The following is a 27,899-nucleotide window of genomic DNA, read 5'->3' on the forward strand; positions in this document are numbered from 1 at the left end:
TGCTCCATGGGAATCTAATCAGACTAATTGCAATAACTTCAGTTCTAGAGCTGATGCTTGTAACTATTAATACTCAAATTTAAGGCAATAATCACATCAATGAGCCTTACTTGTTTTTGTGAGCAAATCTCGCCTCAATCAAAAGTTATAGCTGTTTAAAAAAGTTGTTGTCCACAAACAACATGGGCATGAATGGGTTAAGGGCCTGGTCATCGCCATTTAGCACCTGCTTTACTAGATCGAAAAGTCGAGTTTTTAAATGATTTTTTGAGCTTGTCAAATATTGAAAACGTTAGGCTCAGGCAGATATTTATTTTACTATTCTACATAACTATTTTATTATAATCGACATCATCATAATTATTATAATCACAATCATCAACATCATCAGCATCGTCGTCGCTATAGTTATCTAAATCGTGTTTCTTTTCCCAAAGATTAAGTTTCCTTTTCCTTTTCAAGCACAATTCATGCACTCGGTTTTTTGGACGGCCTATAATTTTGAACATTATATAAACAGTATAAAATGTAGAGCATGTTACTTTAAAAAGCGAATTCAGGATTACCCTTCATTCTGTTCTGAGTAAGCGACGAATTTCTGTGAATGCTGTTTTAGGAGGAAATGCTTTTTTTGGAACTGTTAACAGCTTCTCAAAATATATTTCGAATTTTTATCGAGCACTTTCGTCTCAATTTGATGACTATCTTTCCAAAATTGATCAAACCTTTTACATGTTTTAATTGGTACAGCTTTTGCATTCCGAGCGAAATTCTTTTTTTCATTTTCTCCCACATCAAATGATCTCATAATTTTCTCAAACCCAGCCTTTATTTTATTTCTATTTTCACCTTTGGGCACTTTCCAGAGATCGAATGATTTTCTTTTATCCATTTTAACGGAACTAATAATACAAAACACTACACGCGTTCATCAAAGCAGTCGTCGGCTACTGCGATTCGATACATGAATGGGATTGATACCAATTAAACTGTCACGACTCGTGGTGTTGTTGTTTATATATGACATCGAAGGACAAAAAAGCAAAAGTTGATTTCGAGATATTTGATAGGATTTTTTATGCATTTTCGAAAGAGTACAAATTTAGCTGCTACTTTTTGCAACCTTCTGAGTTAGAGGTCATTGAAAACTATCATTTTTATTTAAAAAAATGATCGTAACTCGATAACGACAAATGATATCGATTCACATTTTTCAGCAAAATATGCGCAATGAAAAGTACTAAAATTGCTTCATAAAGAGTATTAAGATAGACTAACTACTTAAAAAGTTATAGTTAAAAAACTGACTTTTTCAGAAACACCCTAAGTTAAAGAATAAAAATAATTATAACATGAAAACCGATAGTGCTATAACTTTGATGCATTTGAAAATGTTTCTTGAAAAACATTTTTCTACAACTTTGCTGAAGTACCTTGCTATACCATTTCGTTCGAAAAATAATTTTTCGAAAAGAATGTTCGAGAGGACCACCCTAGTTACATTTTACTTTAAAAGAAAGCCAACTTTATTCCCACAAATATTCTCGCAGACATAATTTCTCTAAAATGAACGGTTTGGAAGATATTGATTTTTGTACCAAAAAACCGCCCCTGTGACCCATAGTGCACGGTTCCCAGGTCAAATTTTATTTTTATGATAATCATAGCATGCGGCACATCAAAAAACATCAACTCGATGATCTGTGAAGAATGCAATCATATACGCAGGCATCCGTACACTTGTGGGCCATTGATGACCAATTCCGGGAATTCCGGAACACGGTTCCCGGGTCAAATTTTATTTTTAGAATAATCATGGCATGCGGCACATCAAAAAACATCAACTTGATAATCTATGAAGAGTGCAATCATATACGAAGGCATCCGGATACATACGGACACTTGATGGAGAGTTTCGGGAACTCCGGAACACGGTTCCCAGGACGAATTTTATTTTTATGATAATCATGGAATGAGGCACATCAAAAAACATCAACTCGAAGATCTATGAAGAATGCACTCATATACGAAGGCATCTGGATACATATGGACACATACGGACACTTGATGACCAGTTCCGGGAATTCCGGAACATGGTTCCCAGGTCAAATTTTATTTTTATGATAATCGTGGCATGCGGCACATAAAAAAACATCAACTCGATGATCTATGAAGAATGCAATCATGTATGAAGACATCCGTACACATGCGGACACATGATACCCGGTTCCGAGAATTCCGGAATACGGTTCCGAGGACGAATTTCGTTTTTATGATAATCATGGCATGAGGCACATCAAAAAACGTCAAGTCGAAGATCTATGAAGAATGCAATTATATACGAAGGTATCCTGACACATACGGTCACTTGATGGCCTGTTCCGGGAATTCCGAAATACGACACATCAAAAAACATCAATTCGATCATCTATGAAGAATACGAAGGCATCGATACAAGCGGACACTTGATGACCGGTTTCAGGAATTCCGGAACACGGTTCCCGGGTCGAATTTTGTTTTCCATGATGAGCATGATCATATATGAAGGCATCCGGACACATGATTCTCAGTTCCGGGAATTCCGGAACACAGTTCACAGTACGAAATTTTTTATTCGATTTTTTTGTTTTTGAGTTGAGCTATGCGGTTCATCAAAAAACATCTACTCGATGATCTACGAAGAAAGCAGTCATCCAGACACATACGGACATTTGATGGCCGGTTCCGTGAATTCCGGAACACGCTTTATTTTCCTTTCGTTAAGGAACGATTGCTAATGGTCTGTGAAACCGTGGTACACAAAACAAATACTCTGGAGCAGAAAAGCATTTGTTTTGTTGCTCATAAGCTGTGCGGATTATAGCAGACGCATGTGAGTGTGTCATCGCTCCAAATTTGGGCTCCTATCACAACATGTCCCGTATAAACTTAATGTCACTCCTGAATACCATGTCTACAAACATGTCTAGTATGAATAAGAAAATCGGAGACAAATAACTGTATTGTGGCGACTTGTGGTTACTTATACTGTGACATTTTACTTATGAGTTTCTCATTTGACTTCCCACAAAGTTCAGCATTGATCATGATCGCTGAGAAATATTTTCCTAAAAAGGCAAATCAAATTGGCACTAAAAATGGGATAAAGATGAGGTTGAGAAGCTGAACGATAATTTTTTTTAACCACACCAACGGGGAAAAATATCGTTCATCACGCATATGAAGTTTACTATTCCATTGTATGGTATTGGTGATGTTATAGTTATAGGAGTAGAGGATAAAGCCGGCGCAAAAAAACAAAATGTCAATAATGTGGGTTGAGAGAGGGGTGTGGTGGTAAAAAAAGACTATCCAATTCTATTTTATATCTTTGTGGTTCGTTGATATTTGCACTCAATCACTGTGTGCGAATTACTGCATGTACATGAGGATGACTTTTGGACAAGAGAACGTTAGCTCAAAATCAAAAAATGCGACCGCGCTATTTTGGGTAAAACTTAAAAAAGTAAGTTACGTAACGGAGTGTAGTATCAAGGCTTTGCTTTAAATACATTACAGATCTTACAGAAAAATATATCGGCCAAGGAACCGTATTCTGGAATCCACGGAACCACAACATCAATAGACCGCATGTGTCCGGATGTCTTCATATATGACTGCTTTCCTCGTAAATCATCGAATTGATTTGTTTGGTTATGTTACTCTCCATCAAGTATCCGTATGTATCCGGTTGCCTTCGTATATGATTGCATTCTTCACAGATCATCGAGTTGATGTTTTTTGATGTGCCGCATGCCATGATTATCATAAAAAAAATTGACACGGGAACCGTGTTCCGGAATTCTCGGAACTGGTCATCAAGTGTGATGTCGGAACCGACAGCATGAAGTAACAAGTTACTTTACGCTTGTTCGGACATGCCGTAGACTCAGGTGATTCGCATCTATAATGCCAAAAGACCCTGACCCCTACGGTAGCAGACAAAAGGTTAAGTCGCCGGTGAGCTCTAAGTTTGCATATATGATCCTTCCACGCTTTTCTAAACTTTCTCCTTTCAACACCTTGCTCTCCCTTGAGTACTATGGCTCTAAATATTGAAAAATATACTTCACCTTCCAGTCCCTTGCTAATTTAATGCCGAAAAAACTGTTGACAAATTGACTCAATAGGTCGTTAACAAAAATGGTTAACAAAAAAAAAATGGTAAAAAAAAACGAAGAACTTGTTACTTAACCGGAGCGGCGGAGAAATGGCCACACCCGCTGAAGCGCTAGAGTTGGCAAACATCCCAATAGGAAAGGCCCCATCTAAGCGACAGCGTTCGACGGACATGGAGTCGCCGAACAGTGGATGCAGGAAGGAACCGCATTCGAAAAAGATCAAGGGGCCTCCTGGACAGACACTAAAAACTGAGCAGCGCCCAACCTTCAACGAAATGGCCAAGTCGTGCTCGATGTCTATAATTCCGGTTGGGTACCCTGTGAGCCATGAACAGCTGAATGCTATTCGATGTGCGCTGATCATCAGCGTCATGGAGCAGAGCTAAAGCAATACGAGACCCAAGTTTAGGACGTGATCCTACAAACAAGGGTAAAGTGAGGATGGTTGTGATGATTTAGGCCGCGGTCACCACGTAAAGCAAAAATTGCTCATAACCCCAAGTCCAAGGCGTGCAGCGACCCGTGCCGAGGGATGAGTGATCGAGGGGGTGAAAAAGATGCTCGATCGTTAACGGAGCCTGTGGGGTACCTGGGCAACCCCCACAGTAAGCGTTCCTTACGACGTTAATGCGGAGCTCTGGCGTGGCGGACATTTATTCTCGCGCTACTCGTGGGATCAAACATGGAGATAAACAAAAATAAACAAACAGAGGTGCCAAACCCCTTCGCTAGAGGTGGTTTGGCGAGGTCTCCACCCCCCCCCCCTCGTGGGGAGAGTAGTGGAGCGACGAGTGCTGCATCTGATAGCACCAGTGACCCCCCAGTAGTGGTAGGAAATAGCCCTACCAACGCACTGGACGGGCCACTATCCGCGATGGGCAAAGTGGTGGAGCAGCTCGAATCAATAATCGAGTTCACTAGCGCAAAGCAAAACATAAGCAAGGAGTTAAAGCAGAGTCTCCTGGAGCTCCGGAAAACTGTTCGTGTCGCAAGACAGAAACAGCAGGCTAATGCCAAGAGGGTGGAATGTCGGGAGAAGTCCGACAGAGAAACCCAGACAGTGGCCTCCAAGAGGGTGGGAAGAGAGAAGGTCGATACAGGCACTCAGACAGTGGCCTTCACCTTCTATGGAGCTGCCACGTCGCTCGGAGCGGTGGCCGAGTTCCCCTCGAAGGGAAAAGGCAAGGGCAAGGGCAGTCGTAAGACGGCGCCGAACACGAAGCGCCCTAGTAAGTCGCCAGGCGAGGGTGCAAAAACCAACACCAAACGGCGTGTAACCGTCACGGCCAAACGCCGTTTGGTCGAGGTAAACCAAGGCGAAAATGACCCCGCCGGGCAGAGAGAAGGTGCAACTCGGCGCAGTGGTCCTTAGCCTCCTGCCTAGGAACTCCTATCTCTACCTCCCCGCGGAGCCGGCTGGGATACGAGTAGCCATAGGAATATTCGGGTAGCCAACTCGTTGGGACTATGGTCGTATGCTGACAGGGACCTCACGTTCCGGTGATATGGGCCCACCAAACGGGATAACCCCAATTCCAAGGCGTGAAGCGATCCGTGCCGAGGGATGAATGATCGGGGGGGGGGGGGGGGGGTGAAAAAGATGCCCGATCGTTAACGGAGCCTGTGGGGTACCTGGGCACCCCCCACAGTAAGTGTCTCTTACCACGTTAATGCGGAGCTCTGGCGTGTCGGACCTATTTTCTCGCGCAACTCGTGGGATTTAATATGAGTCTTTTCAGAAACAATAATAAAAAAGTATGCGATGAGGAGGCGGAAGCGATTACGGCGCTGAGCCCCTTTGCCAAAGGGGGTCTGGCGAGGTCTCCCCCGACAGGGGCTGACAATGGAGTGAAGGTGGCTGTAAACAACAGCACCGAAGGAGAAATGGTTGTGGTAGGAGATAATACTACCAGCACGCTTGGCGGACCACTACCCGCGATGCAGGAAGTGGTCAAGCAGCTGGATAGTATTATCGAATTCACAAGCGGGAAGAATAACATCAGCAAGGAGCTTAAACAGAACCTGCTGGTGCTTCGTCAGGCTGTTCGAGTCGCAAGACAAGAACAAGTAGCCTACATGGAGAGGTTGCCGGAAAGAGAGAAGGCTGACCGCGGTATCCAAACCGAGGCCTTCTCCTTCCACGGTGGAGCGACGATGGCGCAGGAGGCGATAGACTTCGCTTTATCGGCCACCAAACGCTTGATGGAGGGTGAGACTGCGAAGCAGCCAAGGGCTAGTGTAGGCGCGCGGGTCGACGCCAAATGACGTGCAACCAATAAGGCCAAACGTCGTTTGGGAGGCGCGGATCCGGGTCCGGAGGATCCCGCAGGGCGGCGACCCGAGAGGGCGTCTTCTCAGCCTAAAAAGGCGAAAGTCGCCAATCGGGCGCAAAATGTGGAGCGACCTGGCACCAGTCAGCCGGCGCCATCGGCAGAAGATGATGAATGGCAGGTGGTCAGTAGGAAGCGGAATTCGAGCGCACCTCGACCCGCGAAGAAGAAGGCGAGGGACAGAGGAGAGGCCCTGCTGGTGAAATCCGACGGGGGTAGCTACGCGGAGGTCCTAAAATCGATGCGGGCGGCCGAAAGCCTCTCGAATTTAGGACAGGATGTGCGAAGCGTCAGACGCACCAAAGATGGCGAAATGATCTTGGTGCTGAAGCGTGGTGCACAATCCAGCGGAGTGACGTATAGGAGGTTGGCCCAAGAGGTCTTGGGAAACGGCGCTCAGGTGAGGTCGTTGGGAGCGAAAGTGACTCTCCAGTGTAAGCAACTGGACGAGATCACAAACGCAGAGGACGTCGTCTCGGCCGGTAAACAGCAGTGCGGTGTTCAGATCGATCAGAACTCTGTACGTATCAGGGAGGGGTTGTTTGGCACGCAGGTAGCTTACTTCAAGCTACCGGTCGCGGAAGCCAAAAAAGTAACTGATAAAGGGAAGTTGAAGATCGGATGGTCAGTATGCCCAGTTAGCATACCCCAGCCGCCTTCAGTGGACCGGTGTTTGAAATGTCTGGAGCCAGGCCATAAGTCATACGACTGCAAGGGCCCAGACAGGAACAAGTTGTGTCGTCGCTGCGGCGAGGAGGGACACAAGGCGCTGAAATGCGAGAGGGCACCCAAGTGTCTCATCTGCGCTAGCAAGAAGCAGGGCCGCAACCATGTTATGGGCGGACCTGCGTGTCCCTTCGGTGAGGCAAATAAGAAGAAGCCGTGAACGTCACACAATCTTAACCATTGTGCAGCAGCCCAACAAATGCTGTGGCAGTCGGTCTCGGAGTCGAGGACAGATGTCGCCCTCTTATCAGACCCGTACCGCATCCCTGCCGATAACGGCAACTGGGTGGCGGACGGGACTAGGATGGCGACAATCTGTACAACGGGACGGTTCCCGGTTCAAGAGGTAATACACTCCTCCGCCGAGGGTGTTGCGATTGCCAAGATCAATGGTGTGTTCTATTGCAGCTGCTACGGTCCACTAAGGCGGCCCATAGAACAGTTCAACCAGATGATCGACAGGCTCTCGTCAGACCTAGTGGGCCGGAAACCGGTTGTTAACGCTTGGGCAGTAGAGTGGGTCAGCCGCTGTACAAATAGCAGGGGCCAAGCGCTAATAGAGGCGCTTGCGAAACTTGATACTGTGCTAGCTAACAATGGCCTCGCTAGCACATTCCGTAGAAATGGGGTGCAGGCATGGATTGACCTAACATTTGCCAGCCCGAGTCTGGCTCCAGGCATGGAATGGAGGGTAGACGAAGGCTACACCCATAGCGATCATTTAGCAATCCGCTTTAAGATCAACTATGGTGTGCAGCATCCGAGGGCGGGATCCGAGGGATCCCTGTCAGGTACGCGGGTGGAAGTCCAATCACTTCGACAGCGAAGCTTTCACCGCGGCCCTGGGACTGGAGGCCAACACCGACAGTCTAAGCGGGGATGCGCTGGTAGCTGTTCTATCACGCGCGTGCGACGCCACTATGTCGAGAAAAACCCTGCCAAGAAACGGCAGATGCCCGGTATACTGGTGGAGTGCCGAGATTGCAGCTCTACGGTTAGCCTGCCTCAGAGCTAGACGTAGGATGCAAAGAGCTCGCACCGAAGATGCAAGAGAGAACCGCCGTGAAGTGTTTCGAGCTGCGAAATTGGCCCTCAACAAGGCCATTAAAAGCAGCAAGAGAGCGTGTTTCGACAACCTGTGCAAGAGTGCCAACGCGAATCCGTGGGGTGACGCCTACCGGATTGTGATGGCCAAGGCCAAAGGGGGCTCTTCACCCCCAAAACGATCTCCGGACCGGTTGGCAACGATTATCGAAGTAATCTTCCCGTCTCGAGCCACAAGCCCCTGGCCACCTGCACTACGAGACAGTACGGGCACGGTCGAAACGGTGGCTCCGGTGACGAATGAAGAATTACTCGCAGTGGCTAAATCCCTAGCAATGAACAAAGCTCCAGGGCCGGATGGAGTTCCAAACAGCGCTCTCAAGGCAACGATCATAGCGAACCCGAACATGTTCAGGCTAGCTTTGCAGAGATGCCTTGACGAGTGCCGTTTCCCCGATAGATGGAATGGTGTTGTTGCCGAAGCCCGGGAAGCCCCCAGGCGACCCATCGGCCTACAGACCAATCTGTCTGATCGACACGACTGGCAAACTGCTTGAGAGGATCATCCTCAACAGGCTAACCCCGTACGCGGAAGGTACGGACGGTCTGTCAAGCAACCAGTTTGGCTTTCGGAAGGGTAAGTCCCCAGTGGACGCTCTCAACTCAGTGATAAATACTGCCGAGATAGCGATCCAACGAAAAAGGCGAGGCATTCGATACTGTGCGTTAGTGACACTTGACGTGAAGAACGCATTCAACAGCGCAAGCTGGGATGCCATCGCGCTCTCGTTACGCCGGCTCAGCCTACCGGTGGGTCTGTACCGGATCCTGGAAAGCTACTTCCACAACCGCGTACTGCTATACGAGACCGATGCCGGTCAGAAAAGGGTTCCGATTACCGCCGGAGTCCCACAGGGCTCGATCCTAGGCCCGGTGCTATGGAACCTCATGTATGACGGGGTTCTGAGACTGAAGTTCCCTCCTGGGGTCAAGATCGTCGGCTTTGCTGACGACGTAACCTTGGAGGTCTATGGGGCGTCAATCTCTGTGGTAGAACTAACTGCAGAACACGCGATCAACACGGTGGAGGAATGGATGAACGCGAGAGTCCTGGAGCTCGCTCAACATAAGACGGAGGTAGTTATCGTCAACAACCGCAAGTCGGCACAACATGTAGTTATTCATGTGGGAGAAGTCGTGATCATCTCACAGACGACAAGCTGACCTTCGGCAGCCACGTCGACTATACATGCAAGAGAGCGTCGACTGCTGTTGCGGCACTATCGCGGATGATGACCAACAGCTCAAAGGTGTGCGCCAGTAGACGTAGGCTACACACAACTCCTGATACCCTTATTCAGCGGATGTGTCAATCGGTGGAGAAGTGGAACGCAGTCTCGACTGCAACCACCCAGATTGCCTGTAGGCTACAGGGAATTCGGTGCACCGAGCAACAGACGACGGGCACGGCTAACTAGTGATTGGTTAGTTGGAGCAAAAAAGGCCGAGCGTAGAAAAGTGAGTGAATGGTCTGTTCATGCTGAGGCAGGTTTGGCGCAGCAACTGGCAACCGCGTAAGGGGTTAACCCAGCCACCGCGAAGCAAGGCAGAAGAGCGAGTGCATAAGCGTATATATGGACTGCCTCGTGCCAAGATGGGAGGGTCGTAGCGTAATATCGATGCCTCGTGGCGTGGCAGAGGAGCGAAAGGGTGAGCACAAAAGTCAGCCTCACATGGTATGTCAGAAGTGGGGCCTAAGAAAAATGTCACACCGATTCGACTTTTCTCGTTTACGGTTCGAGAGCAAAAACTCATCCGATTACTCCTAGTTACTGACGATCCGATTTGTTTTAGAAAATTGATTCCTTCTACAAAAGTGCTCCGAATATGCATATCTTCCGTTCTGAGGTTGAGCACCGTAACTTTTCGAACATTGATTTTTTGCGACACAGTCATAAATCACCGGCTTTACTTTTACATGGGGCCTCAATCCCTTCCAACATCTCGATTCCATCACCTCCAAACAATACCGGCGATTGCTGGTGATCGCGTAGGGTTTCTTTCTAAGAGCCTCTTTCTCTCATTGATGATGATGATCATCTGCAAAACACGGATAGTAAGAAAATCACAGAAAAAAGTGAAACCAAATTACCGCCGTTACCACATTTCCCCGTCGACGACAGATCTGTTGAATCGCTGGAAATCAATCGAACGAAACACTTCATCACAATTTGCGACTGTCAGTGTCCATCGATTCCATTTCGCTATCATTTTCCAACGCCTGCTGTGCTTCACACAACGTTTTCAATTTCCCCCATCAGTGAACCGTTGAGGAGTCTTCAATGCTTGCTTGGTTGATGAGCAAATGTACAGGGATGAATGGGTAATCGAAAATTATACTCAAATCAACGACATTCCAAGTGACGCTTTTATAGTTGGTAATTGATACACTCCTCGTGTCAGTCGTACCGCGGCGGAAATTAAACGTCACGATCAACGGACAAGGGAAAATTTCACTTTTTACAACTCGGTACCAGGAGTGGCTTTTTTGTAATATCACAAATGAATTTTGTTTTTGGACGTTGGAATTTAAAAAAAAACAAAACGAAACAAAAACTCACCACAAAACGGCAGCTCCCGATCCCAACCCTTGACCGGGTCGCACCGGATCGTTTCCGATCCGAACAGCTCGTACCCGGAATCGCACTCGTACTTGGCCGACCGGAAACCAGGACCGCCACCATCGGCCGGTTGTGTATGTACCCGGGCGTTGGCCGGAATCGCTGGGGGTCCGCAAACTGAAAGAAAACATAGAATTGGTTATAAATAGTATAATAAGCTAATAGATGGATCGCTTTCATATTCATCAACATTTTAGAAAGATATAATCACATATAAAGAAAAAAAATACACTCAAGTACATATTTTAACAAAATAGAAACTCTTCGATACAAAATGAAAAACAAAATCACTAGAAAAGTCCATCAGCTTCGATTTGTGACGCTTATCGAAAGCCGATGTTTTATTATAGGTTATGGGAACTCGTTCAATCGGGGCGGCTTCCCATTCACGCAATATAGGTACCTATAGGTACATCACTTTCACTGCTCAAAAACAAATAGGTGCATTGTGTTAAGGTGTTGTTACCTTACAACATTGGCCACTGGGTGTTTGTTTTTATGACCTTTTGTTTACAATACAGAAGGGTTATTCGATTACGGTAGTGAGAGTTGGTTTATAGCATTCCGAACGTTGAGGTATGCGTTGTTGTTATTGGTGTCTCGAGGGCGACACGTGAGTGGATTTTTCGGTTAACGTTATGTGATGTTCAATCAATCTTTCTTTTTTTGGAAATCGTTCCGAGAGTGAAAAGCTTGAACCTTTCCAATTAAAACAATCGAAAAAAAATTATAACGAAGGTTTGTTTTCGTTTGTAAAGAGTTAAGCAGCAAACGCGAATGCGACCTTGTTATTAAATAGCTGAAGAGAAAGTAAACAAAGAGAGGCTCTCATTTGCACATAGGACTTTTTCAATAAGTTTGCTTGAATTAGACGCCACTCCACCCATATAACATTAAAGCGCATTCGATGAATAAGCTAAGTCAAGGCCTACTCTTTGTAACGATAATGACAGGTGTGTATTACGACCAGGTTCCCCGCCTCACTTTCAATTCGAATCCCGCCAAATCCGCGAAACAGAAGCTCCCTTAAGGCTAGTTTACAGTACGGGAAATGGATCACGGGATTTCGCACGAGATTTGCGTCGGGATTTGATCAGGGAAAATTTCCCGCCGAGATCTCTCCAAACTGTCAAACCAAAAACTCTGCTGCTTCTTAAAAATACAAATAGTATCAAACTTGCAGCGAATTGCAAACCTTATAAAAATACTATTTTCCCCGTCGGAAACAATTTGTGTTGTATTGTTCCCGGCCGGATTTCGGTGTGGAGAGTTTTAAAATCCCGTGATGTTTCCCGCGGTTGGGTTTACACTTCGGGAAAACTGTCATTTTTGTGTAGACTCATTTCCTGTCACGGGATTTGAGCTCCGTTTAAAATGCACAGGGACCCAAATCCCGTGACACGTTTTCCGAACTGTAAACTAGCCTTTACCCTAATGATAGCCTACAATTTTGATAGGCTTTTGTTTATTTTTTTTCTACCTGCGGCGCTTAATGACTTTCGATTTCATTTCCAACTATTTCTTGCGGATTCGGAAGCATGCGCGTGTGTGGTTGATGCAATGTGTACGGTTGCGCAACCTTCGAACGAACGAAAGGAAATGGAGAAAGATGATATGAGCGCTTCCTCGATTTTTTTTGGACCTACCTACCCGATCGTCATTATTGCCAGTTTTGTTTTGAGTATCGATGTTTGCTGATTGCATTTGTTTCGGCATTGGATACGCGACTGAGATTCGTAACATACGATGCTGATGCGGGGCAAGTGCTGGATGGTCAAGAAGATTTCTGAGAAGACTTGAACCTGAAAGGGTCGAGTCATCGTAACTCGATGCGAATCTGCATTTTCTGTGTCAGTCAAATGGAAAGGGGCCTAACAAATGCAACTCGATCGAAATAATGCATCGAAGGGCACTAAAATCAATGTAAAATAAGTGTATCAAACCAAGTGTACTAAATCAACAAAGGAATTCTTGAAGAGCAGCTCACGTCAAAAAGAAGGAAAATACTAATTAGAGAAGCTGATAGTTGTAAAATGTTACTTATAAACTTCAAAAGGAAAGAAGATATTCAACCTCAATCGGATGGCATGAATATCTTTAAAGAGTTTATTTACCCGAGCAACTTAATTGAATTTGGTAAGCTCGAACTGATGCTGGGCGTCTTACCTTTGATGTCGTACCCGTAGTGTGCGAGACATGCTTGGAAGAAAAAAATAAAACATCAAAAACAAACTTGTTCTCGTCTGAGAAAAATAGTTGACCTTTTTATTATTTGTAAACGACAGCGATGAACCGAGCATAACTACGAAGATGCATTTACCAGTTTTTACATAACCCAAGCTCGCTGTCGCATAAGTCGTGCTGTTCTTCCCCTACGAGGACAATCTGGGCAGCCAATTTACTAACCCCTTTGGCTCCCTTGTGCCATTCAGCAGAACAACTCGGTCTAGTCCCCGACGATGGACCTAGCATACTAGGAATGGAAAATTCCCTGGTGAGACAAGTTCTCCCGAAACCGAACCAACCAGTCAGGTGTCGAGGTCAGTTCGGCGATTCCGGGGGAGTAGGGCGATTTGTTCGCTGGTTTCCCGACCACCCGCAACTGGTGATGTCTCGTCGCGATCCATTCAGCCTAGTCTCCGGCGATGGATCGAGCTAACGCCGGCGGATAGTTGCCCGGCGACAGAAGTTCTCTTGGGCCAACCGGTAGGGTGCTATAGTCGGTTCGGCGATTCCGGGTGGAGCGTGGCGTCCGGTTTGCTGGCGCCCCGACTACCGATTTCCAGTGCACTGTAGTAGTACACTAGACTAGTCCCCGGTCGTGTTACTAGCCTACTCTGGCGGAGAGTGTCCCGGCGATGAATGCTCTCCCATTCCAAGGCGGACATGGTTTGCGACACCACTCTGTTAACCGTGTTCCACGTGTTTACGTCGCTTATCCTTTTGTCCGGATTGATGTCCGGCCAACCCATTTCAAGCATCTCCCTGTGTGTCCCTTCGAGCCTCGGACATCAGAAGACCACGTGCTCTGGTGTCTTCTCGAGACACCGGAGCACCGTACTCCGGGCATAACGATGACTTTGCGTGCCCAAACCGATGAAGATACTTCCTGAAGCAGCCGTCGACAGGTTTGGGACGAGCCGGTAGGTCCACTTTCGTATTGTCTCATTCCTGTTGCCGATTGTAGCACTCGATATCCTCCGTTAGGGTGATGCAGATGGGGATCACCCCGACGATAACGTATACTAGCTCGTCGCGGTTCCGCTTGGTTTTCAGCATCTCGTGCTGCTTCTCAGACCTTCGACTTCCGGCATGATCTTCGCAATTGCATTCGTTGCCTTCACCGACTTTTTGCAAGCGTAGTCAACATGATTGCTGAAGTTCAACCGGTCGTCGATTATCACTCCCAATTGCTTCAGTGCACACTTCGATGCAATCACGCGCCCTCCGACGTCGATCTGCATCCGCTGAACCGCGTTACTGTTGCTGACCAACAACACCTCTGTCTTGTGGTGAGTTGCTTGAGCCCGTTCATCCAGTTCTCGATCGCGTCTATTCTCACTGTCACAGACACCTCCACTTCTTCAAGTGTCTCATCCAACTCATTTACGAACATGTCGTTTGCGAAATCCACGATTTCCATGGTAGCCGCAGTGTCAAGACTCGATCGTACATCCCACTGTAACTCGCATTGACTTCTGTCCTTCGTTCATCTCGCGCAGCAGCACTCTACCCTGGAAGTAACTCTTCAGGATCTGGCATTGATAGTCGGGGACGACTCTCAATGCACGCAGCGCTGTTGCGATGCCATCTACCGTGGCCACGGAGCAGTATCCGTCTCCTGATCGCTTCGGGTTAGATGCCTTCTCAGAACTGTCCGAATTGCCTCCACTGTCGATACTCCTTTGCAGAGTCAGAAACGGCACCTTGGACAGTCCGCGCTCAACCTCCGTGCATTTCGTCACTCTGTGAAGGATGATTCTTTCCGAGGAGTTTTTCTAGCATATCCATCAGCGGCAGGATCACCCGGTTGCTTCCCTGGCTTTGGCCACAACACCAACTTTTGAATCTCCCACATTTCGGGGAAGTTCCCTTCATCTAGACACTTCTGCAGAACCCACCCTGAACATGGCCGGATATGCCAGGAACGTAGCTTTCAGCACAACGTTTGGTATTCCATCCGGATCGGAGACTCTTTGATTTCAGTCGCATCGATACTTCTGCGAGCTCGTCGTTGATCGCTTGCCGATCGGCCATGTTTGCGCCTACTTTGCCGAACGGTTTCGATGGTCAGGTAGTTGGGTCGCGCTCCGGTTATCTTCAGCTTACTCGGGAACATTTCGGCTGGCGTCAACGGGTCCCTCATCTTCGCCATCACGTCTCGGTACGCTTTCCCCTAGAGATTGGCGTCTACTTCTCGGTACAACTGCCTTGCGCTCCTCTGTCTGGCTCCCATACTGCTGTCCGAGCCCGCTTTCTGACTCTGAGACAATCAGCGCGTAGCGTACTGAGTCTACTGCATGGCTCCTGTTTTCGCGGCATTGTGGCGTCACAGGCCGTCACGATCCTTCCTGTTAGATCAGCCGTATCAACGTTCTCGGTCCCGCTGTCCGGCCGAAGGGCCTCCACGAAATGGTCTATGTTGAAGGCTTTCGCCTTCCACTTTCGCTCGCCGGTCATCCTTCTCCGTGTTGTGTTCCGATGACCGGTACGGTAGCGATCCTCCTGGTGGTCGCTATGGGTATACTTCTCGCATACTCTCCAGTCAATGTTCGCCGTCTGTGAGAGATTGTAAAACGTGACCCACTCCCGTCTCTCCAAAAGGTGTGTTGGTTACTCTACTACCCGACTCCACAAACAGCCCAGACATTGAAGTCACCATCAATGACTACCGGCTTCCGGCCGATGAACTTTTCGGTTAACTATTCTAGCATTAGGCTAAACTGCTGCACACTCCACCTTGGAGAAGCGTAACAGCTGCACACGAAGACGCCGTTGATTTTGGCGATCATGGATAGCAGTACCCGTTCTATCAAACAACCCAGTTATCGTTACCAGGGAAGGCTTGATACGGCTCTGCAATCAAAGCGACGTCACACATAGTTTCTGTCGTAGCCTGCCAAAACAGTTACTGGGCGATGTCACAGTGATTATTCCCATTATCGTTGGCCTGCAGGCAGGGTATTTGAAGCCGTCCATCTGATGGTCATTCCTGTTCGCTGGAGTGCAAAGCATGCACTTCGGTCTCTGCGTGCAGTCTCTCGCAAAATGGCCCGTCTTTCCGCATTCCCAGCACATCCTGGATCTAGACTTTGTAAGCCCCAGCAAAGTGTTCAACGCCCAAACACTTGAAGCATTTATCCGCTCGTTTATTCATTCGTGGGTTGACTCTCAATGGGCTTCGCAACCATCCAACCGTAACTTTGCCTACCTCTAGTATCTTGTCAGCAACGGTTACCGCTTTCTCCGTACCCCTTCTTTAATCAGATCTTTATGTGCACTTCGCCCAGGTTGCACTGTGCCTTCTCAGTTCACCTACCGTCGGATCTCATCCAGGTTCCTCTGTTATCGTCCTTCAACTCGAAGATCATCTCATCTGTTTCCCTCAGCTCCGGATCCTCTCTGACCTTGTTGAGGAGCGCTGCATACGTCGTCGCGTCATTAGCTTTGACGACCACGGCTTCTCCCTTTGGCGCCTTCTGACGAGCCGTAGGTTTTTCTTTCCTCTTGCTCAATCTTTCCCTCTACTTCCGCTTTTGTTGTTTCCTGTGTTTCTTCTTCCGACCTACAACGGCACTTCAACTTTCTCCCTGTTGAATGGCGTCTTTCCCTTCAGCAGTGAGAGCATTCTCGCGCGTCTCTCTCTTACACCCAACTGGTCTTCCGTCTCCTGGCGAGGTTCTTGTCCTCGTTAAAGTCACAGAAACTGGAGTGTTCTACACTCCAACCTGCTTCTCCTTCCCCTGCTTTGAAGGGGCGGTCTAGGAAGATAGTAGTCTTAGGCGAAGCCAACCCTCAGTGTTGCCGTTCGATGCTCCTTCACAGCAGACATTAGCGCCTTTCGGACTCTGGCAATCATCTCCTTAATGTTCTTATGGACATTGTTTCTCTCGTCCACAAACTTTTGAAGCTCCTCCATCAAGCACTTCGCTGTCACTACTTTCGGCTTCTGTGGGGGTATTGATCACCCCGCTGCGGCTGTTGCTTCTGCTTCTCCTCCTCCTACTCTTGCTGAATAACTTCAGCTACTGCTGGTGGTTGTGTGATCTCACCAAATCAGCTCTGCCGCGAACGGATTCGCCGCGTCTACTCCGTATGCGTGGTTTGTTCTGGCTCCCAACTCCGGGTCGCTATCTTCATCTTGTAATCCAATGGTCATCTATGCAAGCAGGGAGGTCATGATATGACCATGAGGTTTGTCCTTCATGTGAAGTAAGAGTTAAGACCGGGTCGGCGTAGAATCGGGAATGGCCCATCCGAACCTAGTATCACGAGTTTTGAACGTACATAGAGACTTGCCAAGATTTTAGCGGGACGGAGGCAGTCGTACTGTTAGCCCACTCGCCATTTCAGGTCGGTGTCATCTTACCATGCTCATGGAGTGGAACAGCAGTAGGAGCCTGTCAGTCCAAAGTCGCCGTCCAATTCGTAATCCGTGTCCCGTCCGCGTGTGTACAAATGTTACGTCCTGCGTAAGCCTGATTACCTCTTCTTCAGTGTCAACGCTCACCAATACATCCGTAGTACTGTTTTTTGGCGAACGGAATTCAAGTTCCCTCCAACAAAAGCGTTGGTACTGCTGGTCTGCGGATCATCACCTCACCATCTCACGAAATCGGATCAGTACGGTGTATAGCGAGGACAGTAGGTCGGAGCTCTTGAGCAGTACCGACTTCAGAGAGACTTGGCTGCTGCATCCCATACCATTTCTAATCTTTCCGGGTTCGTTCGGGCTCGTGACACTGAAACGTACGCTGGTATGACTACTGCAACTCCATCCTCTGTCAGCTTCCAGCTATAGCCGCTAGACGTGGATTGTGTGAGCGCCACAGTACGCCCGTTTCGCAGAGTTGCCCCGTGAGTCTGGTGAGCGATTGTTGCAGAGACTGGACTTGTCGGTCGTCAACGGAAATGAGCATCCAACGCGGTTTCGTTACTCCTAGACTATCCAGCGAGAAATAATCCTTCCTGGAGATTCCTTCATATTTTTTGGAGATGTCGAAGTCGTGGTCTTGGAGATCATTACTGTAACCGATGGGTGCCGCTTATGAAGCAACGGGTGATGACAAAGACACCGTCGACAGAGCGAGAGAGCTCCAGGGAACGCCGAAAGTTCTGCAGATGTTACTACGTGGAATGACACCAGATCAGTTAGAAGAACATCCAGACCTGAATGGATGCTCCGTCCATGAAGTGTGTGACCCAAGATTGTGCAAATAGACAGGGAGATTGATCAAATGCTACCGGATGAGACGCCATCATCTACCCAACGGAATCGTCAAGCTACGATCAACAATGACCGCTTTAATTCGAATTGAAACTCTGTGCCGAAGATTTAAACTACAGAGCTTCGATAATAGGAGAACATGACATTTGTCATTTCAAGAACACGAGGAAAGTGAATCAGCGTGAAGTATATTCGACAATGTCTTTCTCAATGAAATCTATAACCATTTCCGTGAGCCTATTGAATTGTTATTTTGGTATAGTGCGCCAATGCCAAAATCGGCCAAAGCTGATTCTTATATACATACAGCAACCTCTTCTGCAGTGTAGTGTAAAAATGGTAGTCTTCAAACCGCAGGAACATATTGCTTGCCATACCAGCACTTTTTCCGCGTTGCTCCACCACAATAGTAGGCGCTGAAAATGGAATCAACAAATTAATTTTTGATTCACTTACCTTTAACTGCTTGACGATCTCCCCGGTTTTAAGGGTTTAATTCCAGTGCAAATTGACCAAAATAAATTATAAGATCCCGACCGGCGAGTTTTGGTAATTTGATAAATCCAAATTTGGAGGCATTCTTGATACTTTCGAATAGGGTAAACCGGTTGCAATTATTTTGAGACAAGGGTTAAACTTCAATCCGATCCTTAACCCGACCAGAATCCACTGCGACTTAAAGCTGAGAAACCGAAATCTGTGAAATTTCAAGTGTCAAGAATTCAACCTTACGAGTCTTAAAATTGGTAAAACCGAACCCAATCCGAACTAGAATTTTATGAAACTAGAGCCCGAGAATCTTATTATTGGTGAACCGGTACTCGTTGGATTCGGATCGAGTATTGATTTTGGTTTCAAATCATTCCGAAAACAGTTTATGAATGATGACATAGCTTCGTTCCATCAATAAATCAAGTTTTCCATCGGAACTCGCTAGATGACACTTTCAGACGGCGCCGGTGGTTGAGTGGTAAGCATGACCGCCACACATTCCAGTTGGTCTGGGTTCAATTCCAGCCGAGGCTGTTGAGATTTTTCTGAGGTGAAAAAATCTGTGGTCACGTCTTCCTTCGGAAGGGAAGTAAAGCCGCGGGAAGCCGACGGTCTCCGGTCCATGAGTTGATGGATCGATATCTCGTCCAGATAGTGGAGTCACCTCTCCGGCGTCGGTAAAGAAGAAGTAGAATCCAACTTCTATACTTACTAAGAAATATCCTCCTCCCGTGATACTTGTGGAGTGCGCAGTAGTATATACGGCCGCTAGCAAAAGCAAGTATCGAACTAACAATTCCTTCCCTTTCCTTTCGCGATCCACGTTCGGGCCTGGCCGGCGCCGGTATTGATCAATAAACACTTTAAGATTACCAGGAATTGTACATTGAAAGATGTTTCGCTACTCCCAAGCATAATTATCTACTGATTCCCTGTGCAACTTCAGCTAGTCCAGATCGATAACGGAGTAGCAGCTAGGGGTGGTCGCGCAAGCTCAAGCTCAAGGAACTCACTAGATGGCACTTCCAATAGCGCTATCTGTTGCAGTGTATTGGAAGCTTATTTGTAATTCAATCAGGTTGCTGCATTCTATTGGATTCCCCCACCATCATAATCAGCGTTGCCGAGCACTCCGGATGTTCCGAGTCTTGACTGAATGTATTTCCGACTTCCAGATTGCTCAATCTTGATCCGCCAGTTGCCTTGTACGTCAAACGCACACACATTTTCCTCGATTGTACACCGTTAGCGAACGTTGAGTCTATCCAAGGATCTCTTTCATGTTCGCTGTACTTTAGCTGGTATCTCCTCTGGTATTCGCGTTACATGTCCAGCCTACAGTAGTCTGCTCGTGGTTCATGCATCTGTGTCATTCTCCATGTGTATTGAACGCACAATCCTTCTGTCAAACACAGTCTGCTTTCTTCAACGACCACACTTCATAGCCGTTCAGAGCAACGGGAAGGGAATCAGCGATTGGTACAGAACATGTTTTGTACTCGTCTTTAGGCTACTGGACTTGAGCTGACAACGTAAACCGTAGAAAACAATTGAAGCCAACCTAAATAGTCATCCAAAAGGTAACCACATTTTCCGTGACTGTAACAACCCGGTTAAGCTGAAACCCCGTGAAATTATTATTATAAGCTTGATCACATCCGTACTACACTCCGAGAAAATCCTATTTCCCAAAACTAGGTCACAATCCTTTTCCCAATCCGGCCCTTCGTCAATCAGAAGCAGAACCGGTTCTCCAAAAGAGACCACAGCCAGTTTGTTCCACAGCTTCTGGCCCAAATGACACGGGGAAGAAAAAAAAATCGAAAGAAAACTGCACGATCGTTGAAAATGCAGCGAAAAGCGGTAAAAACAAATGTTTCAAAAGTTGCATAACCTCAACTCTGTCCAACCAACCAGCTATACAAAAAAAACGGAGGAAGGAGCATGTGAAACGAAAACGCAAAGTCGGATAATGACCCGCGGAGATTTTTTCCCAGATCGCCGCCTTGGTTAGTTTCGTTTAATTTTGGGCCGAGAAGTTTTTTTACGATGATGGCGAAACCCCATGACCCGCAGGGTTTGACCCCTTGTGCGAGACGTTGCGCGAGAAAGTTGCAAAACGGGCCGGGTGAGGCGAGTGTAGGTAAGAAGCGTCTAATTGGCTGGTCGGTGAAGTTTTTGCACTGAAAATTGTTAGACCAATCTGCACTACTCGGAAGGTCGGTCTCCCGGCCCCGGCGCATACATGCATTAATATTTACTAATTTATGATAATTTTGAACTCGAATTCAACGGAAAAAATAGCTAATGAAATCGATGCTGACACTTATGCAATCATCAAAAGCGGTGGCGGCGACGAGGTTGAGGAGTGCAAACATGTAAACATTCGTAGGATCTAAGCATGCTTTGCTTTGCGCCGGTGCGTGTGGCATTTGACGTATTGCCTGTAGTCTAACCTGAAAAAAGCAGGAACCATTAGACGTGGGTTTCTGCGTACCGGTTTCGCACGTGAGACTGCATCGTTGATCAGTTTCTGCGGAAGCGTTCGATTCATTTCAGGAAGGTGAAAAAAGCCTGGTTCGTTCCGCTGTAGGCGGATTCAACGAAAGCTATCATTAACCCGAGCTAACGAAGGCTTTTCGTGTTTTTTTTCCATTACAAAGAAAGGTGATCCTGCAAAAAAACAACAGAATGACCTGAATCTCGTACTTAAGCGTACATATCTTCTCGCAGATACTATGACACGAAACATTGCAAAGGGCGTCACGCTCCAGTTAAGAGCCGCATCACTAACTCCTCCCTCGATCGGATAAAAAATTGTATGTGGCATACATGCACCGACAACGACGAGATGAGAGTCCGGTCATTTTCTGAAAAGCCGCCAGTCAGCCAGTCAGTCAGAATGTTGAGTGGGCAAAGAGGGACCCGGTCACCGTGGGAAGTGGGGAGGTTTGCTGCCTTTTCACGCTGACTACATACGGTTCCGCTCTGTCGGTCCATTATGTTCCATCTCTTTATCTGTCCGCAGCGCGGTTCTATTGTGCGAGGTTCGGAACTGATCTTCGCCAGGAAGGGACGGTGGAAGACCTTGGCCTCCATGAGCAGAATGAATGTTCGTGTTCTCGCATTGTTCGTTATGTTTTGTTAGAAGTGTTGTTTTCGCAAAAATGCCTCTGTCCGTGGATTCTCTAAAAAGGTGTTAATTTCATTATTAATTTTAGGAATGGAAAGTATCTGTGTCAACCAAACAAAGTGGGACGCACTTTTAGGTTATACCTACGTGTTTGTTTGCTGTTTCCATTCCCTGGTATCCCCGAGCATCAAAGTAGGCTATTTGCGAAGCAGACAACAAACGTGACGTGACCAAACAAAATTTGTGTCACATCGCGATCCCCTGGCAACAACCAAGCACCGTCTTCATTTGGCCTTTTTTTTGCTTCACTGACGGTCCTATGGCGCACTCCATAACGGTCTTCCGACCGATTTCTATTTATTTGTTGTAGTGTACATAACCTCTTCTCTGCCTGACTGACGACGTTTGTCAGTCATCCGACATCGTCGTGGTGACTGAAGAGTCCATTTCTCTTTGGTGATACGAGGGCGCACGTAAATGCGGAGGACTAGTTTTACCTTCTTTGCGTGATTCGCGTACTGGCAGGTTTGTTGTTGTTGTTGTTGACATTCAACTCACTTCAAACTGGGACGGAATTCCTGCGAAATGACACCCTCGGCTAATGAATGGAAATAATATTAAGAAAGATTTATTGGTTGTTATTGTAGCTGATCTATTGAAACTAGATGATACTATCATAAACTGCGTTGTTTTTTCCAGTGAAAGTCATGGCCATCTCATTTTTCTTTACGTTGTCGATTGACAGTCTACGGCGAGGACGGCTTTGCAATCAAATTTCTCCACGAACGTGACATCCCACTGACAGAACAAGTGTTCCAAATGAATGTTAGTCCGTACTTCTATGAAGAGGGCTAACACTTAAGGTCATAAATCCATCGCCCAACTGAGCAAAATTTAATAGTTTCTAAACCGGTATGTAGGGCCTAAACCTTTGTTTAACCGAAAGTGACTCATGCGGCCGTACCGTCGATCCTAATTTCGCACTGGCCTCAATCCGTTCTCATCGTCAGCGTCGTTGTTGTCATCGCTAATACCCATCTCATCTCGTTCGGGGGCAAAATTTGTCATGCGGGAAAATGAAACTAACCGAAAAAGAGATTGAATCCAATTGAGCAAAGACGGCATTAAGACCAACCAGTGGTGAAAGTTTTTGTTTTTGACTGGGAGAAGGGTGCTGTTTCTCTTTTATTTAAGTGTCATTGACATTCTCGGGATCGTGGTTGATTCAGCTAATTAGCCGCGGGTAGGTTTCGAATTGTTGAATCACTGCTTGGTGATTTGATTTTTTTAGTTGTTCTTTCACTTCTTTTTTCGAGGGAAAATAACATCTGAGACATCCCATGCGAAAGCAACTTTTTCTTTAGGTTAATTCCAATTAACGAATCAAAAAGGTATTTCGATTTCAATTTAATTAGCGTTTTTTGGTTATGCTATACCACTTCTAAAGAAAAAATTCGATAAAATTCACCCATAATTTAGTAAGTCATCAGTAGCTGGCACCGACTTGGCATTTAGCGTCTGTCTGATTTCATTGTATTTGTGAAGAGAATATGAAATAATTTTGAGTGGCCTAAAATAAGTATTAATTCTTAAGTGCACAGTGTTGTTTTAAAATAACTTTACGGAAAACGTCTCAAAATTATCTTAGCAATCTAGGAAAGCTGTGAGACTATTTTCACAAAATTCGAAAAAGCGCTAGCACTACATTAGCAATTCAAGATGCGCGTTGTTTGTTCGTCGATCTGATGTGAGATAAGGCATTTTATTCTTACTTTGGAGATCGTTTGTCTATTTAAGGTTGGTTGGTCGACAATGTGTAAGGCTCTCCTGTTCGCGATGTGGAACATCTATTGAAGGAATCTCTGGTCTTAAGAATACAGAAGTGACCTTTATACAGTTCCATCATATACGAAATTGTGGAAGTTTAGCCGAGGAAGCAAGCTTTATTTCGTTTAACAACCTGCATTGCAGGATCATACATTCTGTCACCGCGATAAGGGAATAAGGGTATTTTATGGCAAAACCGATTTTGTGAAAAAGATTAGGGAGAGGGAAGGGTTAGTAATTATGAGCGGGGTTGCTATATTGGCAGATTTTTCTGTAATACTGCGCCTGATTCTCGAAAATGCAACTAACTGCAGTGAAGGCCCGCTTTTATCAGCCCTCTGTTTTCAGCAGGAGAACCAGTCCAAATTCGAGTAAATCCCTTCTTAAGCGTGTTTTTTTCATTTTGAAGATCCAAAATATGCCAAAAAATGAAAAAAAAAAAAAATCTATTTTTTTAAATTTTTCTTTGGCTGATGACTTCTTTAAGGAAAATTTATACTAAGTAATCAGAAAGTGATATGAGACTATGTCCAGGGACTAAAGAAGAATATTTTAACAGCTTCCCGATTGTCCCAATATTGCCATTATCTCCATTTTGTCTGCCAAAAATGACCCAAGGACTGATGAAACGGGTCTTCACTGTATCAATAAAAAGTTTGGTCGTGTGTCGGTTAAGACTGTCATCCAGAGGAGGAAGTTTTTGTGAACATCCTGATCAAAAGGTTTCCGATCCAGCTGCAGCAGCAATAATTTCCGACCTGGTAACCAAAAAAATACAATGATGCAAATGACTATCACGAAATTTTATTCCATAACGATCACCAAAACGGTGCCAGAGAATTTATAACTCTCTACATACTCTACTCAATACTGTAAAGCCACCTTCTCGCTAGAAACTCAAATATGTGTGTGAACATACTATAAGTTAAAAGCCAACTTACTGACTTAGGGATGCAACCAGTTGCAACTTTTTAGTCGACCTCAAGAATTGCTGCTTCATGTTTTGTTTTGTGTTGTTTTAACATAAAATATAACGTAAAAACATGTTTTATGTTTTATGTTTTATGTTTTATGTTTTATGTTTTATGTTTTATGTTTTATGTTTTATGTTTTATGTTTTATGTTTTATGTTTTATGTTTTATGTTTTATGTTTTATGTTTTATGTTTTATGTTTTATGTTTTATGTTTTATGTTTTATGTTTTATGTTTTATGTTTTATGTTTTATGTTTTATGTTTTATGTTTTATGTTTTATGTTTTATGTTTTATGTTTTATGTTTTATGTTTTATGTTTTATGTTTTATGTTTTATGTTTTATGTTTTATGTTTTATGTTTTATGTTTTATGTTTTATGTTTTATGTTTTATGTTTTATGTTTTATGTTTTATGTTTTATGTTTTATGTTTTATGTTTTATGTTTTATGTTTTATGTTTTATGTTTTATGTTTTATGTTTTATGTTTTATGTTTTATGTTTTATGTTTTATGTTTTATGTTTTATGTTTTATGTTTTATGTTTTATGTTTTATGTTTTATGTTTTATGTTTTATGTTTTATGTTTTATGTTTTATGTTTTATGTTTTATGTTTTATGTTTTATGTTTTATGTTTTATGTTTTATGTTTTATGTTTTATGTTTTATGTTTTATGTTTTATGTTTTATGTTTTATGTTTTATGTTTTATGTTTTATGTTTTATGTTTTATGTTTTATGTTTTATGTTTTATGTTTTATGTTTTATGTTTTATGTTTTATGTTTTATGTTTTATGTTTTATGTTTTATGTTTTATGTTTTATGTTTTATGTTTTATGTTTTATGTTTTATGTTTTATGTTTTATGTTTTATGTTTTATGTTTTATGTTTTATGTTTTATGTTTTATGTTTTATGTTTTATGTTTTATGTTTTATGTTTTATGTTTTATGTTTTATGTTTTATGTTTTATGTTTTATGTTTTATGTTTTATGTTTTATGTTTTATGTTTTATGTTTTATGTTTTATGTTTTATGTTTTATGTTTTATGTTTTATGTTTTATGTTTTATGTTTTATGTTTTATGTTTTATGTTTTATGTTTTATGTTTTATGTTTTATGTTTTATGTTTTATGTTTTATGTTTTATGTTTTATGTTTTATGTTTTATGTTTTATGTTTTATGTTTTATGTTTTATGTTTTATGTTTTATGTTTTATGTTTTATGTTTTATGTTTTATGTTTTATGTTTTATGTTTTATGTTTTATGTTTTATGTTTTATGTTTTATGTTTTATGTTTTATGTTTTATGTTTTATGTTTTATGTTTTATGTTTTATGTTTTATGTTTTATGTTTTATGTTTTATGTTTTATGTTTTATGTTTTATGTTTTATGTTTTATGTTTTATGTTTTATGTTTTATGTTTTATGTTTTATGTTTTATGTTTTATGTTTTATGTTTTATGTTTTATGTTTTATGTTTTATGTTTTATGTTTTATGTTTTATGTTTTATGTTTTATGTTTTATGTTTTATGTTTTATGTTTTATGTTTTATGTTTTATGTTTTATGTTTTATGTTTTATGTTTTATGTTTTATGTTTTATGTTTTATGTTTTATGTTTTATGTTTTATGTTTTATGTTTTATGTTTTATGTTTTATGTTTTATGTTTTATGTTTTATGTTTTATGTTTTATGTTTTATGTTTTATGTTTTATGTTTTATGTTTTATGTTTTATGTTTTATGTTTTATGTTTTATGTTTTATGTTTTATGTTTTATGTTTTATGTTTTATGTTTTATGTTTTATGTTTTATGTTTTATGTTTTATGTTTTATGTTTTATGTTTTATGTTTTATGTTTTATGTTTTATGTTTTATGTTTTATGTTTTATGTTTTATGTTTTATGTTTTATGTTTTATGTTTTATGTTTTATGTTTTATGTTTTATGTTTTATGTTTTATGTTTTATGTTTTATGTTTTATGTTTTATGTTTTATGTTTTATGTTTTATGTTTTATGTTTTATGTTTTATGTTTTATGTTTTATGTTTTATGTTTTATGTTTTATGTTTTATGTTTTATGTTTTATGTTTTATGTTTTATGTTTTATGTTTTATGTTTTATGTTTTATGTTTTATGTTTTATGTTTTATGTTTTATGTTTTATGTTTTATGTTTTATGTTTTATGTTTTATGTTTTATGTTTTATGTTTTATGTTTTATGTTTTATGTTTTATGTTTTATGTTTTATGTTTTATGTTTTATGTTTTATGTTTTATGTTTTATGTTTTATGTTTTATGTTTTATGTTTTATGTTTTATGTTTTATGTTTTATGTTTTATGTTTTATGTTTTATGTTTTATGTTTTATGTTTTATGTTTTATGTTTTATGTTTTATGTTTTATGTTTTATGTTTTATGTTTTATGTTTTATGTTTTATGTTTTATGTTTTATGTTTTATGTTTTATGTTTTATGTTTTATGTTTTATGTTTTATGTTTTATGTTTTATGTTTTATGTTTTATGTTTTATGTTTTATGTTTTATGTTTTATGTTTTATGTTTTATGTTTTATGTTTTATGTTTTATGTTTCATGTTCTGTTTCAGGAAGTAGGTAAAGGCGCTTAAATCTTGGCCAATTAGTCAGGACAACCTGTGAATATCTTTGTCCCATGTCAAGACGTTGAAATCAAAGGTGTAACTCGTAACCTTCTTGGTTACATCACTACCAACAATTTACCTAACCCCTTTGAAATGAAACGGTCGGTATGGTGGGTCTCGTTTTTTCCTCCTTCAAGACATAAAATGTTTTGGTGTTTAAATGACTTATTAAATGAAGAATTTTATTTTTGTTAAACGTGGAACTCAACCTCAACCTGGGTTCGATTCTCAACCCTGCACATAGGGTTAGAGATCTTTCTGAAGAGATTTCTCTAACCCACGTGACACTACCTTGGACAGTGGACTCGGTCGTTTTAATATCTACGTCATATTGCAATATGCTGCAAATATTTATTCTGACAAGAAAAACACAAAACAATTGCTGCAGTGTGTTCCAGGATGCTTTTAATTACTGGTTGTGTACGGGTTAGAATA

The 27,899-nt window shown here is 43.2% G+C and overlaps 1 protein-coding gene across 1 annotated transcript in view; it reads right to left on the minus strand.

The window, feature by feature from the left end:
* Window positions 1–27,899, minus strand: part of LOC131689801 (sushi, von Willebrand factor type A, EGF and pentraxin domain-containing protein 1) — an 89,305-nt gene that overhangs the window by 7,986 nt on the left and 53,420 nt on the right. The window contains exon 2 of the mRNA XM_058975111.1: window positions 10,882–11,058. Coding sequence (XP_058831094.1) covers window positions 10,882–11,058 — 177 coding nt within the window. The remainder of the gene's footprint in view (window positions 1–10,881; window positions 11,059–27,899) is intronic.

This window comes from Topomyia yanbarensis, chromosome 1, assembly GCF_030247195.1.
Source record: "Topomyia yanbarensis strain Yona2022 chromosome 1, ASM3024719v1, whole genome shotgun sequence".
NCBI classification, from domain to species: domain Eukaryota; kingdom Metazoa; phylum Arthropoda; class Insecta; order Diptera; family Culicidae; genus Topomyia; species Topomyia yanbarensis.